Source organism: Mobula birostris, chromosome 23, assembly GCF_030028105.1.
Source record: "Mobula birostris isolate sMobBir1 chromosome 23, sMobBir1.hap1, whole genome shotgun sequence".
Classification (NCBI taxonomy): domain Eukaryota; kingdom Metazoa; phylum Chordata; class Chondrichthyes; order Myliobatiformes; family Myliobatidae; genus Mobula; species Mobula birostris.
In genome coordinates, this window is record NC_092392.1 from 50,673,878 (window position 1) to 50,687,932 (window position 14,055).

The 14,055-nt window shown below is 41.6% G+C and overlaps 1 protein-coding gene across 2 annotated transcripts in view; it reads left to right on the forward strand.

The window, feature by feature from the left end:
- LOC140186823 (phosphatidylinositol 3-kinase C2 domain-containing subunit gamma-like) overlaps nucleotides 1-14,055 on the forward strand; it is a 273,036-nt gene that overhangs the window by 75,567 nt on the left and 183,414 nt on the right. For both annotated transcript variants that reach the window (XM_072241431.1, XM_072241430.1), the window contains 3 exons: nucleotides 6,523-6,727; nucleotides 9,145-9,270; nucleotides 13,002-13,166. In XM_072241431.1, the coding sequence (XP_072097532.1) occupies nucleotides 6,523-6,727; nucleotides 9,145-9,270; nucleotides 13,002-13,166 (496 nt within the window). The remainder of the gene's footprint in view (nucleotides 1-6,522; nucleotides 6,728-9,144; nucleotides 9,271-13,001; nucleotides 13,167-14,055) is intronic.

The following is a 14,055-nucleotide window of genomic DNA, read 5'->3' on the forward strand; positions in this document are numbered from 1 at the left end:
AGGAAGATAGAAAGATTCAGGAGAGCTATGCAAGGTCAAATTAGTTGAAGGGTTCCCTGCAAAATGAGAGGCTATACTATGATCATAATCATAATCATGCCTAGACTGGATTTCAGCAAATGTGATCACTTACCTGGCCTTCTCCTATCTGCATTCAGGCAGAGGTTAAAGAGCAAGGCTCCAGGGGTAAGGATGACAGCTATGGCAGGACTTGAATGCTATTACCACGAACAAAGCAAAAACAAGCGACATATGTGGCAAAAAGGCTTCGCTCCCAGGTGAGCCAATGCCTTCTGTGCTCACTTCGACTGTCAAAACATGGAGGAATCTTCACAAACTCCTACAGGCCCTGATGACCCTGTGAGTTCAGTCTCTTGAGGCCGATGAGACAGCATCCTTCTGGTTAGTGAGCCTAAGGAAAGCTTCTGGCTCGGATGGGGTACCTTGTCAAGTACTAAAAACCTGTGCTGATAAACTGGCTGGAGTGTTCATTGATATCTAGCCTCTTGTTTCAGCTTCAATTATCCCAGTGCCTAAGAAGAACTTGGTAACGTGCCTCAATGGTGATCGCCCAGCAGCACTTACATCCACAGTGACAAAGTGGTTTGAGAGACTGGTGATGAAGCATATCAGTCATAACAGACTTTTAACATTGTAAACCAGCAAGTTGTTTGTTATGTCTCCCCACTTACTGTGAAACAGAGATACCTCTTTCTCCCTTATTAGGGACAGAGAGAGCCTGTGGTATGTCAAATACCGGGTGAAATGCGAAGTCTTTGGGGTAACTTCAAGGCTGTGTCTTTGCTGTTGCGTTGCTCACGCTTGAGTGCTCGGTGGCAGGTGTCGATGCTTTTTTTTTGCCGGTGGGGGGAGTGGGGATTGTTGCTTGGTGCCGCTTACACGCGGGAGGGAGGGGAGCTTGGGGGGCTTTGGGGTTCTAACATTTAACTGTCGTTCATTCTTTGGGGCACTCCTCTGTTTTTGTGGATTGTTGCGAAGAAAAAGCATTTCCGGATGTACGTTGTATACATTTCTCTGACATTAAATGTGCCTTTGAAACTTTTGAAATCGTGCCTAAGAAGTGACTTGGATTCACACAAATTTGCCTACTGTCACATCAGATCCACAGCAGATGCCATTTAATTGGCTCTTTGCTCAACCCTGGATCATCTGGACAGCAAAGATGCATACATCAGGATGCTCTTAATTACTTCAGCTTAGCATTCAATGCTATCATCCCCTCAAAACTTTACACTTATGACCATGTGGCTAAGCCACAGCTCCAATGCCATATTTAAGTTTGTTGATCACATCACGGTTGTTGTAGCATATCGGAGGGAGTCTGAACATGTGGCTGATTGGTGCCACAACAACAACCTCTCACTCAATGTCAGCAAGACCAAGGAGCTGATTATTGACTTCAGGAGGAGGAAACCAGAGGTCCATGAGCCAGTCCTCATCGGAGGGTCAGAGGCGAAGAGGGTCAGCAACTTTAAATTCCTCTGTGTTATCATTTCAGAGGACCTGTCCTGGCCTCAGTGTGCTATTATGAAGAAGGCACAGCAACCCTTCTACTTCCTTAGAAGTTTGTAGAGCTTTGGCATGTCATTTAAAACTTTGACAAACTTCTATAGATGTGTGTGGATCGTATATGTATTGGTTGCATCACAGCCTGGTATGGAAACACCAATGCCCTTGAATGGAAAATGCTGCCAAAGGTATAGGTATGGCTCAGTCCATCCCAGGTAAAGCCCTCACCACTATTGAGCACATGGAGTGGTGTGGCAGGAAAGCAGCATTCATCATCAAGGACCCCTACAGCCCAGGTCATGCTCCCTTCTCACCGCTGCAATCAGGAAGGACGTACAGGAGCCTTAGGACCAAACCACCTGGTTCAGGAACAGTTATTACCCATCAGCCATCAGGCTCTTGAACCAGAGGGGATAACTTCACTCAACTTCACACGTCCCATCACTGAAATGTTCCCACAGCCTGTGGACTCAGCTTCAAGGGCTCTTCACCTCATGTTCTTCATATTTATTGCTTTTTTTTCATTTTGAATTTGCGCACCTTGTGATCTTTTGCACATTGGTTGTTTGTCTGTATTGTTAAGTGCAGTCCTCTATTACTTCTATTGTGTTTTTTGGATTCACTGTATTTGCCTGCAAAAAAATTCAGGGTTGTATATCGTGACATGTGCTGCCCTTTAATAATACATTCACTTCGAACTTCGAACTTTGAGACGTGGAAGGGTGAGAACATATGGAAGGCCAAAATCATGTCTAACATGTCCTACTGGAAAGGTTAAGTCAGCTAGGGTTTTTTTTTATTTTGAATATAGGAGAATAAGAGCCAAATTGATAGAGATGCATAGGAGTGAGCAGAGGCATAGACAGAGTGGACAGTCAGCACCTTTTTCCCAGAGTGACAGTCGCTACTACCAAAGGATATCCATTGAGGTGAATGCAGAAGAGTTTAAGCAGATGTCAGAAGCTGTTTTTTTACACGGAGGGTGATAAGTGTCTGCAATGCACTGCCGGGAGTTATGGTTGAGCCTGATATATTGGGGACTTTTAAGAGAATCTTAGACACATGGATGAATGAAAAATGGAGAGCGATGGGCTGTGTAGGAGGCAGGGTTTATATCAATCATGGAATTAGTTTATATAGGGTAGTCCATCATTGTGGGTCAAAGGGCTGCTAATGTAGTACTGCTCTGTGCTCTATGTTTTAAAACCGAGAAAACGGAATGAACCAAAGGGAAGAATGACTGCAAGTGTTAATAGGCAAGGATTAAAGAGGTGGAGTGCGAATGCCTGAGGGCAAAAGGGTGAGCTGCAATGTTGAGGCTCTTGTCATTTGCACAAGTACATGTCAGTTTTTCGTTGTATCTGTGCGTACATGTTGCAAATACTGAAAAAAACCTGATCACTGGTTCAGGAAGCAGATTTGAGTTTTGCATAATTGAAGGTTACAGATATCACACACCTTGGACCAATAGATACTGAGTTCCATTGGTGAGGCATAATTTGAAACAAGCCTAAATGACTTTAACATTTACGTTTCAGTATTTAAACACTTTGGCAAGGTGATAACAAACAGTTCAAGTCTGAGGTATTTGAACCACACGTTTGATCACCTGTTTAGAATATCCTTTCTCTGATGTCCACCAGTGCAGCCCTTCAGACAATGTGAAAGCTGAAGCACTCTTCAGATTTTAGTAACACGAATAGTAAACCAAAGGCCTGGACCATTAATGCAGGAGTAGATGAATTCAAATACCTCATGGAAGTTTGTGAATTTGAATGTGGATAAGAAAAACAATGTTGGATTATCAGAAAAAAAACTGTTGGTTTATAATGTTCTCCAGGGAAGGAAGCCCGCTGACCTCGTGTTGTTATTTTTTTGTAACTCCAAAATATTGAATTAATTGCAAGTAAAAGACGGGAGACTGGGGGAATGGATCTTAGTTTTGTTTTTACTTCAAGTGAGGTGCATGCACTTATGACATGGTAGCATCCTGCCATGCCATTTAGGTATTTTTACATAAAACTCATTATGAAATATTTGAACAAATAAAGAATTCTTAATCAAATAATATATTTACAATATTACTTAAATATTACTGAAATGGTAAATACACAACATTCCTCCCTGCTTAACTATAAAATACAACTACTGTATACCTGTACACATCCACAGCATGGTCAATTTTAAGTTGTCCCATTCAGGACGAAATATTTAATCACTGTGGAGGTTTTCTTACTCATGTGGGATAAGGTCTTCACTGACAGGAGGGATCACACTGTTTGGCAGGTGAGACTTGTGGCTGTGAAACAAAGGCAGATTCTGGGGTCCTCCTCTGTGGCGGGTGTAAGAGTTGGCTCTGGGATTGCAGGAAGTGATTCTGTTAGCTTTGCACAACTTCCTCTTGATTGCCTTAGCATCCCAAACAGTGAAACGCAAGTTTCACTGGGCAATGTGGATCATAATATCACAGTAAGTAATGTTTGGTTTAAAAATTCATACTTGTTACATCATCCTCTGAACCCATAATATTCTAATCTTGTTCACACTGCCTTGAGTTTTTGTAGATGTTCCTTGTTATCTAGGTAACACTAAGTGCCTGGACAGCCTTGTAGCACCTGTTCCATAGCTTCCTGTCAGAGTGCAGGTGCAGATGCTACTCCAAAAATAAGCCTATAATAGTGATAAAGCCCTTTGTGAGTGCTTATGGTGAGAAACACTTTGGACACTTCTTCCATCTCCGTCTGTAGGTAAGCCTCAGCTAGGTCCGGTTTGCTGAAGGGTTTATCTCCAGAAAGGTTTACAAAGATATTCTCTAATATGGCCAGAGAGTATTGATTTATTTTTTTTAAATCATCACAGATCCTGACAGACCCATTCTTCTTGGCTACTGAGTCCACTGGTGTTGCCCATGGGCTCCACTCAATCTTGGAAAGAGTTCCCTCATTCTCCATGCGATCTAAGGCACTGGCTATTTCAGCACTGACAGTATAGGAAGTCTGACGTGCTTTGTAAAATGTGTGTGTGGCATTTTCATTTAACATTATTACTGTTGATCTGTTTGAGTTTTCCATTGCATCCTTAAACACTGCTGTGGATTCATTCAGTACCTTTCCTAATTCACTCTCAGTTGACGCTATTACAGCGGATGTGGCATGCAAATGGTGGATGGATCTCCAATCAAGTTGTAGTTGTCTCAGCCATTCATGCCTCCATTATGCTGGTCCTCATGTCTTTACCATGTACAAGCCCAAATGTGGCTTGCTGGTTGTTATATTTCACTGTTACGAATGTCATTCCCACAGGAGTTATTTTTGTCTTGTATAAGTCCTTATTTGGATACCTGCAGGCCTCAGTTTAGTATCTTTGAAATGCTGTTCAAACTCATATTGTGGAATGACTGAAATAGCCAAGCCAGCGTCCAATTCCATTTTAATTAATTTGCCGTTCACTTCCGGTGTACGCTATATTGCTTGTCTCTTGATAGTTTTCACATTGTAACTCTCAAGGCTATACATTCTTATGCCACTCTTATCATCAGGTTTTTCATCAACAGCATCAAGATTAGTGCCCCTTGTGAAAATGCAACTTGACGTTTTATCTTTTTCTCTTCCCTGTGCAGTTTATTTATTTTTGTCTGCCCAACAAGCTCTTTGTATATGTTCTACTTTGTTGCATTTTCTGCAAGTTTCACCTTTAAATCTGCATTGGCCTTAATGTACGTGAACCCCTGCCTCAACAGTAACACAGTTTGTTTGGTCAGGCTGGTTTCTGTTTAGATGTTGCAATTTTGTTCACGCTCACTTTCATTCCAGACTGCAACTCAATTGCATCTCTGTTCACTGTTTCCATTGATACATCTATTTCAACTGCTGTTTTAAATGTGTTGTACTGCAGTTAGGAGCTATTTTTGAATGCTTTCTTGCAAGATTCCACAAACTAAATGATCTCTTGATGCATTGCTAAGTCCATCACTGTACCGACTGACAATACTCAGACAACTTCTTCAATTCAGCCATGTATGCTGAAATGGACTCCGCTTCATTTTGATTCCACTTATGAAACCTAAAGCATTCTGCAATCAACAATGGTTTCAGTTCTAAATGTTGCTGCATTACTTTCATGATATTAGCAAAATTAATATTAGCTCATTTTATTGGAGCAATCAAACTTCTGTATGCCTTTAAACCCAATGCATTCAGCAAAACTGGCACTCACTTCCCTTTGGCTATTTCATTTACTCTAAAATACTGCTCAATTTGCTCAGTATACATATTCCAGTTATCTGTTGTGCAATTGAATGCATCTACCTTTCTGATGTAGCCAGCCATTTCTGCTTTTTTTAAATTTTGATTATCATCCAGTACTCATTGTTTATGACCCTGTGCATTTGTCTGTTTTCTTCCTTTTTCAAAACTCAACCATTTCACTCTTGTCCTTCTGAAGAGATATGTCTTGCAGTTTTTTTTAAACTCAACCGTTTCTTACTCTGCTTTTTTTAAAACTTGAATGTTTCGCTCTGCCTCAGCAGTTATCTTGGGTTTGTTATAAAAATACCTCGTTGCCACTGTTAGCGCTTTGAAAATCTGAAACATAAAACAAATTGCAAGAAAAAGACAGAAGCGCAGCAGAATGGGTCTTAGTTTTTACTTTACGCACTTATGTTGTGATAGTTTGTGATGTATGCTAATTCATATATTTTCACACATAACACTTAATGAATTATTTAACAAATAAAGAATGCTTACAAACAATATACTTGTAAAATTACTGAAATATTAAAAATACACAACACATGAAGTGTATCCTGCAGTATCTGTGACCCCCTGTCCCACACTGATACTCTTGCCATTTAGTTTCACTCTGAAATGACCAAGCAAGCTTTACAATTCTATAAAAACAAATCAACTAGGAATGAATAGTAAATACCAGTATCTCTAGTGATACTTCCATCATAAGGAAAGATATTTCAAAAATGTTTCTTCTCCATTACAGGTTTGCTCATCAAGTCAATCAATACCTTGACCGCTGCTATTTCCCACCTTATATACACCTACTGCAGTAACTTTGACACTGATTTTCAAATCGCTGGTGTTGGTGCCACAGAAACTGTACCTGTGGCTCAGGCGCAGATGATCAGTGCAGATTTCAGCTTCAACATTTATGCTGTGCACAGAATCCCCAGTGTCTGGGCTAAGAGGTGAGATGGAGCAATCTATATTGTTAAAGGAGTTCATCTGTAGCTTTGAGCCTCTAACTTGTAAGGGTCATATTTCATCCTGCATTGGAGACGAGAACACAATCTAGACTAACTCCCATGTTCAGTACTGAGGGAGCAGTGTATTGTCAAAAATGCCATCAAATAGATTTTTCTTCACCTGAAGACCAAACTACTTTCCAGGGTGTACAGAAGACTTCAGAGTATTAAGAAGGAAAGGGAAATTCCCTTTGATATCCATAACTAACATGTAACTAAGATCACCCAGTGATCATTATTGTTATGATAGGTTATCTATTTGTATATAGCTCACTATATGTGAGGTCTATAGAGAGGAATCAACAGTCAATGTTTAGGTCGAAGAAGGATCTCAGCCTAAAACTTCAACTATTTATTCTTCTCCAGAGATGCTGCCTGACCTGCTGAGTTCCTCTAGCACATTATGTGTGTTGTTCTGGATTTCCAGTATCTGCAGAATCTCTTATGTTTATGTATTTTATCTATCTACATGAATTTTCCATATTCTAACAATAACTGCACTTCAAGAATGGTTTTATGCTACTTAAGAATTTCATGAGATTGTTATAAGTGCTATCGCAATGTGTCTTTATTCTTTGCTTTTATCAGTTAGTTAGGCCTTTAACAGTCTTTTCATAGTCTGGATTTCAAGTGCTTACACATTGAAATTGAACCACAATATTCCATTGACTTGTGACAGAATTGATTGATCAAAGGAATGTACCTCACAGGGAGAAGGTTAAAAGAGAGGATGCTGCTTTCGATGACAATCAATAAACAACAAATATTGGAAAACAGAAACAAAACCATAAAGTGCTGCAACACATCAGCAGAGTGGGCAGCATCTGGAGAAAGAGGAAATAAGTTAACATCTCAGATATAGTCATAGAGTTATAGAGCACTATAGCACAGACGCATGTCCTTCTGCTCATCTGGTCCATGCCAATCTATTATTCTGCCTAGTCCCATTGACCTGCACCTGGACCATTGCCCTTCATACCCCCTCTATCCAAGCACTTATCCAAACCACTTAATGGCACAATCAAACTCATATTGACCAGTTATGCTGGCAGCATCTTATACACATGCACTACCTTCTCTGTTCCCCCTCAGGTTGCCTTAAGTATTTCACCTTTCACTCTTAATTTATGACCACTAGTTCTAGTCTCACCCAATCTCAGTGGAAAAGCCTGCTTGAATTTACCCTATCTATACCCCACATCATTTTGTACACCTCTATGAAATCTCCCCTCATTCTCCTATGCTCCAGGGAATAAAGTCTTAACTTATTCAACCTTTCCCCATAATTCAGGTCCTCGAGTCCTGTCAACACCCTCTGCACTCAATCTTTCCTGGAGGTTACTTGCAAAAACTGCACACAATATTCCAAATTTGTTGTCACCAACATCTCATACAACTTTAACGTGAAATCCTAACTCCTCTCTTCAGTACTTTGATTTATAAAGGCCAACATACCAAATGCTGTCTTCATGACTGTATCTACCTGTGATGACACTTTCAATGAATTATAGATCTTTGCTCTACACATTTCTCGGTGCCCTACTGTTAATTGTGTAAGTTCTACTATGGTTTGTCCTCCCAAAGTGCATTGAAGTGCAACAGATGTCTCAACTCAACTGAAAAACTGTTTCCTTCAAAAAAAATCTGCAATGCTGGAAATCCAAAATAAAAAAAACTGGAAATACTCAACATGACAGGCCAAAATGAAAAGTCAAAGCAAATTTAAAATCAAAGTACATATATGTCACCATATATTACCTTAAGATTTATTGTCTTGCAGGCATTTACAGGAAAGTAAAGAAACGCAATCACATTTATGAAAAGCTAAACAGAAACAATGACTGACAAACACCCAATATGCAAAAGTAGACAAATAAAAGGGCAGCATCTGTGTAGATGGAAACAAGTTAACTTTTCAGTTCCATCACCATTCATCAGAGTTGATGAAGGGTCCCAGATCTGAAATATTACATTTGTCTCTTCCTGCAGATACTGCCTGTCCTGTGAGTGTTTCCAGTATTTCCTGTTTTCTTATTTCCATTCTTTCTCCACAGATCCATCCTGACTTGTTAAATGTTTCCTGCATTTCCTGCCTCTGTTTCTTGCCATCTTCTCTACATTTGTGTTCACTCTGCTCAAAGTTAATCAAAGCATGGATATGGAAATAAATAACATGAAATATGCACATATATTATCAATGCTATTAATCTCAATGTACATTTTATTTGCTTAATGCATTTGAAGCTCCTGTGGTCTTCATATTTCTCATCATTAACTTAATTGACTTACTGCTGATGACAGCTGAACTTTGAGACATTGCCAAATCCAGACTAACGTTTTGTTTTTCCTTCCTCGTATAGCTATGAGAACTTATTTGTTTCTTGTTCATTAAAATACGGAGGCATCGAATTGTGTCCAGTGATTAAAACGGAAGAGATTTGCATCACAAAGCCTTTTCTTTTCCACTTGGCTAGATGGAACCAGAGGTGGGTAATACACGTAGGAATCACTGTGACCTTACAGGAGTCAGCCTAGACTCATTGTTGCATTCTTCTGAATCACTTGTGTTTAAACCCTTTTAAAAATTAAGATATGGAGTGACAGGAGTGCAATAGATGCTCAAACTGAATAATTTACTCCCACAGTGGAAAAACCTTTGATGCTGCATTCTGACATAGAGTTGGCTGAGCTTTACTCTTTGGCTTGGGTATGTTTGACACCGTACTGCACAGAAACTATATTTTACAGAAACTATTTTACAGTTACAGTTAAATGAACCATCTCAACGTCTTCACTCTTCTGACCCATTCCACCCTCACAACCCTCTGGACAAACAACTCTCCATTCACTTTGCACCAGTTGCTACCTAGTCATCAAACTCATAGACAAGCAAGGTGGGGGTCATGCTCAGGGACTGAATTGTACCTTGCAGAGGCCAGTCAATAGTTTTTGGATGCTTCCTCTTATCAACCACTGGATAATGACCCTCTTCGATAAACACCAGGCCATTACCTCCTGCACTGTCACAAATCTCATTACATCAGATATCTTCTCTCCACAGCCTCTAATCTGGTGGTGCCTCAACCCAAACTTCCTGCTCCTATCTGTTACCCAAGATCCACAAACAGGAATGTCCTGGTAGACCCATTGTTTCTGCCTGCTCTTGCCCTACCCAAACTTCCTTCTCAAACTTTGACCCCACCTTCTCTTCCCTTGTGCGGTCCCTTCCCACCTCACATGTTCTCCACCACTTGACAACTTTAAATTCTCCAGATCCAAATGCTTTATTTTCACTATGAATGTCCAAACTTTATACACCTCCATCCTCCATTAGGAAGGTCTGAAAGTCCTCTGCTTCATTCCATAACAATGATCCAACCATTTCTCCTGCACCAACCCTCTCATCCACCTAGCTGAACCTGTTCATACCTCAAATAACTTCTAATTTCACTCATCTCACTTTCTACAAATCAAAGGTGTAGCCATGAGCACCTGCAGAGACCCCAGCTATGCCTGTCTTTTGTTGGCTATGTGAAACAGTCCCTGTCCCAAACCTTCTCCCCAGTTCTCTCTCCATTTCATTGATGACTGTATTAGCGCTGTTTCTTGCTCCCATGCAGAACTCATCAATGTTATTACCTTTGCCATCAACTTTCACCCTGCTCTCAAATTCACATGGACCTTTTCAGATACTTCTCCCCATTTTTCTAGTCTCACCATCTCCAACTCAGGGGACAAACTATCCACTGAAATTTACTTTAAACCAACCGACTCCCATAGCTACATAGGTCACTCCGCTTGCCATCCTGTCTCTTGTGTGGATGTGATTCCTTTCTCTCAGTTTCTCTGTCTTTGCCATTTCTGCTCCCTGATTGAGGCTTTCTCTTCCAAGATGGCCTCCTTTTTCAAGAATGGTGGCTTCCCTTCTGCTGTGTTTGATAGAGTCCTATTTCACGTGTCCCCTGTTTCTCATACTTCTTCTCTCACACCACCTTCTCCCAAATAGAATAGAGATAAGTTCCCCTGCACTTTACCTTCACTCAATGACCCACTATATCCTGCACACCATCCCTTATCTTTCTATTAGCTACAATGTGATCCAATCACCAGGCACATCTTCTCCTCCCACCCCTTTTTGTCTTCCCTGGGAATAACTCCCTTTGCGAAACCTTGCTCTGCTTATCACTCTCTACCCATCCTTCACTTACCCTGAGCACTTTCCTCTGCCCTCACAGTAGATGTAACACTTGTCCTTATGCCTCTTCTCTCACTACTATCCAGGACCTAAATTGCTCTCCAAGGGAGGCAAAAATTCACATACATCTCCTCCATCCTTGCCTGCTTCATTCAGTGCTCTCAATGTTGCCTCCTCTACATCGGCAAGACCAAGCATAGATTCAGTAGCCGTTTCACATATATATAGACATGGTGCCTAAGACTTTTGAACAGTACTGTATTTATCAATCTGGGAGCAAAAGATGGTGGGGCAGTGAGGGTGGAATGCCGGGGGAGTGACGCAGGTCAGGTGGCAGAGAAGGAGTGCCAGGGTGGAGGGGTGGCATGGTGTAGGCATATCCAGCCCTGAGACACCAAGGTCATAGATCAATAGAGAATGCCTCTCTGGTGCTTCCCACTCCCTCCCGTCTCCCTTCCCCTTTTCCCAACCATGCTTCCCTCTCCCTGCTCCAGTACTGCACAAAACTCTTAGCCACCCCAGCTATAGACTTTCGCACAGTACTGTATGCTCAGTCCACAAAGTCCATCCCAAGCATCTCGTTGCAGAACATTTCACCTCCCCTCCCCTTTCAAACACTGACCTGTTCAGGATGAAGCTCAATGCAAACCGGAAGAGCGATACCTTATTTCTGTCTCGGTGGTATAAAATCCAATGGCCTGAATACTCAGTTTTCAAATCACAGGTATCAATCATCTGCTTTTATTTTCCCCTCTCACCACCCCCTTTCCAAATCCCCTTCTTCTGATCGTCCAGTCCTCCAATTTTTATTCTCCTTTCCACCCTCTCCCCAATCCCCCATTCACCCATCTTTGTCCACTTCCCTCTCCTCCATGCATCCACTTCACACAGGTTTTCCCCAACCTCTCGTCTGGTTCCACCTGTCGTCCACCTTTCCCTTCTCCTCTTCCAATTTCACCTTCTTCACTTATCAGAATCCAGCACTGATGTCCCTGTTTATCTCCCTCCAGCAGCCATCTCTGGCCCTCACGCTCCCCTCCTCACATCTTGCTGTTTTCTTCCTTTTTCCTCTTTCTCTTTGTCTACGTCCATCTAGAAACATAGAAAATAGGTGCAGGAGTAGGCCATTCAGCCCTTCGAGCCTGTACTGCCATTCAGTATGATCATGGCTGATCATCCAACTCAGAACCCTGTACCAGCCTTCCCTCCATACCCCCTGATCCCTTTAGCTACAAGGGCCATATCTAACTCCCTCTTAAATATAGCCAATGAACTGGCCTCAACTGTCTCCTGTAGCAGAGAATTCCACAGATTCACCACTCTCTATGTGAAGAAGTTTTTCCTAATCTCGGTCCTAAAAGGCTTCCCCTTTATCCTCAAACTGTAACCCCTCATTCTGGACTTCCTCAACATCGGGAACAATTTTCCTGCATCTAGCCGGTCCAATCCCTTTAGGATTTTATACGTTTCAATAAGATCCCCCCTCAATCTTCTAAATTCCAACGAGTATAAGCCTAGTTGATCCAGTCTTTCATCATATGAAAGTACTGCCATCCCAGGAATCAATCTGGTGAACCTTCTTTGTACTCCCTCTATGGCAAGGATGTCTTTCCTCAGATTAGGGGACCAAAATTGCACACAATACTCCAGGTGTGGTCTCACCAAGGCCTTGTACAACTGCAATAGTACCTCCCTGCTCCTGTACTCGAATCCTCTTGCTATGAATGCCAGCATACCATTCCGGATTCCCCCAACTCCATTCCCATTCACTTGCCCTATCTGCCTGTCATCTTACACCCTTTTTCGTTCCCCCATCCCCTTAGCGTTCTTTCTTGCCACTCCCCTTCTTCTGTCTATGGTGGCCATCTTGCCTCTCCACTCTCAGGCCTGATGGAGAACTTCAGCCCAAAACATCATCAATTTCTTTCCTCCTACGATGCTGCTGCATCCTTGCAGCCAACTGCGTGTGGCCCAAGAATTGTTTTCTGTTTTGGGTTAAACAAGATGCTGTTTCCATTTCAGAATATGCATGCCCATTGAGATTCGGAAATTGTCCTGTGAGGCAACACTCAGTCTGGAATTGCATGGATATCGTATAGCCACTGGCAACCATTCTGACAGCAACAAGATCTCCAAAAATGTTGAAACCTTAGCAAGTGCATCCATGGCTCTCTACAGCTCTCAGCAGTAAGTTAACAATGGCAAAGGGAGATGCATCTCCCGCCATGTACTGTGGATTACCGATGACTGCAAGAAAATTGTTGAATATCATTATAGCCTTCCTAGTTACTCAGAAACTCATTTCACATTGTCAAGGAGCTTTCTGGGAGGTACACTCAGACTCTTTCCCACCTCAGATCTCCTTCCCTTTTACAACTTTGTGTAATTTTGCTGCTGACAATAATGACTACTCAATGCTGTGATTTATTTTGTGTGCTGCTCAGTAAATTGTTTCTCCATATTTAATACCATAGAGATGTTGCAGAGTGAACCTCCAGTTTTTTGCCTGATATATTAGTCTTTGCCAAAGTAATTACTTGTACTTGATTTAATTGCTTCACAGTTAATTATTTTCACTACCACCATGTCTCAATAATGTAATACCATTTATTGCATCATCCATATTTAAGTAATCTCGATGTTTACATGTATGGATAGAAGCCCTATGACCCTTTAATGTCTTCATCTCCAAGTAATTAACTGACTATTTTTCAAATGATTTAATATGTTTCCATCCACACTTAAAAACAGAAAACGTCCTCTTGGTTCTTCCCAGACACCGCAAGAAGTGCACCCAGCTGCAGCTTCTAACAATCCGCATAAAGGATTCGGAGCTCTAAGTCATTCAGGAAGCTAAGGGGGTGATAGATAGGACATATGTAGAGGCAGTTACACCAGAGTGCAGGGAACAGGAGACTGGGTGACAGTCAGGAAGGGGAAGGGGGTTTACCAGTCAGTGCAGAGTACCCCTGTAGTCATCCTTCTCATAACAGGAATATCACTTTGGATAATATTGGAGGCGTGAACAAGCAAAGAGAAGTCACAGTGATCAGATCTCTGGCACTGAACCCGGATT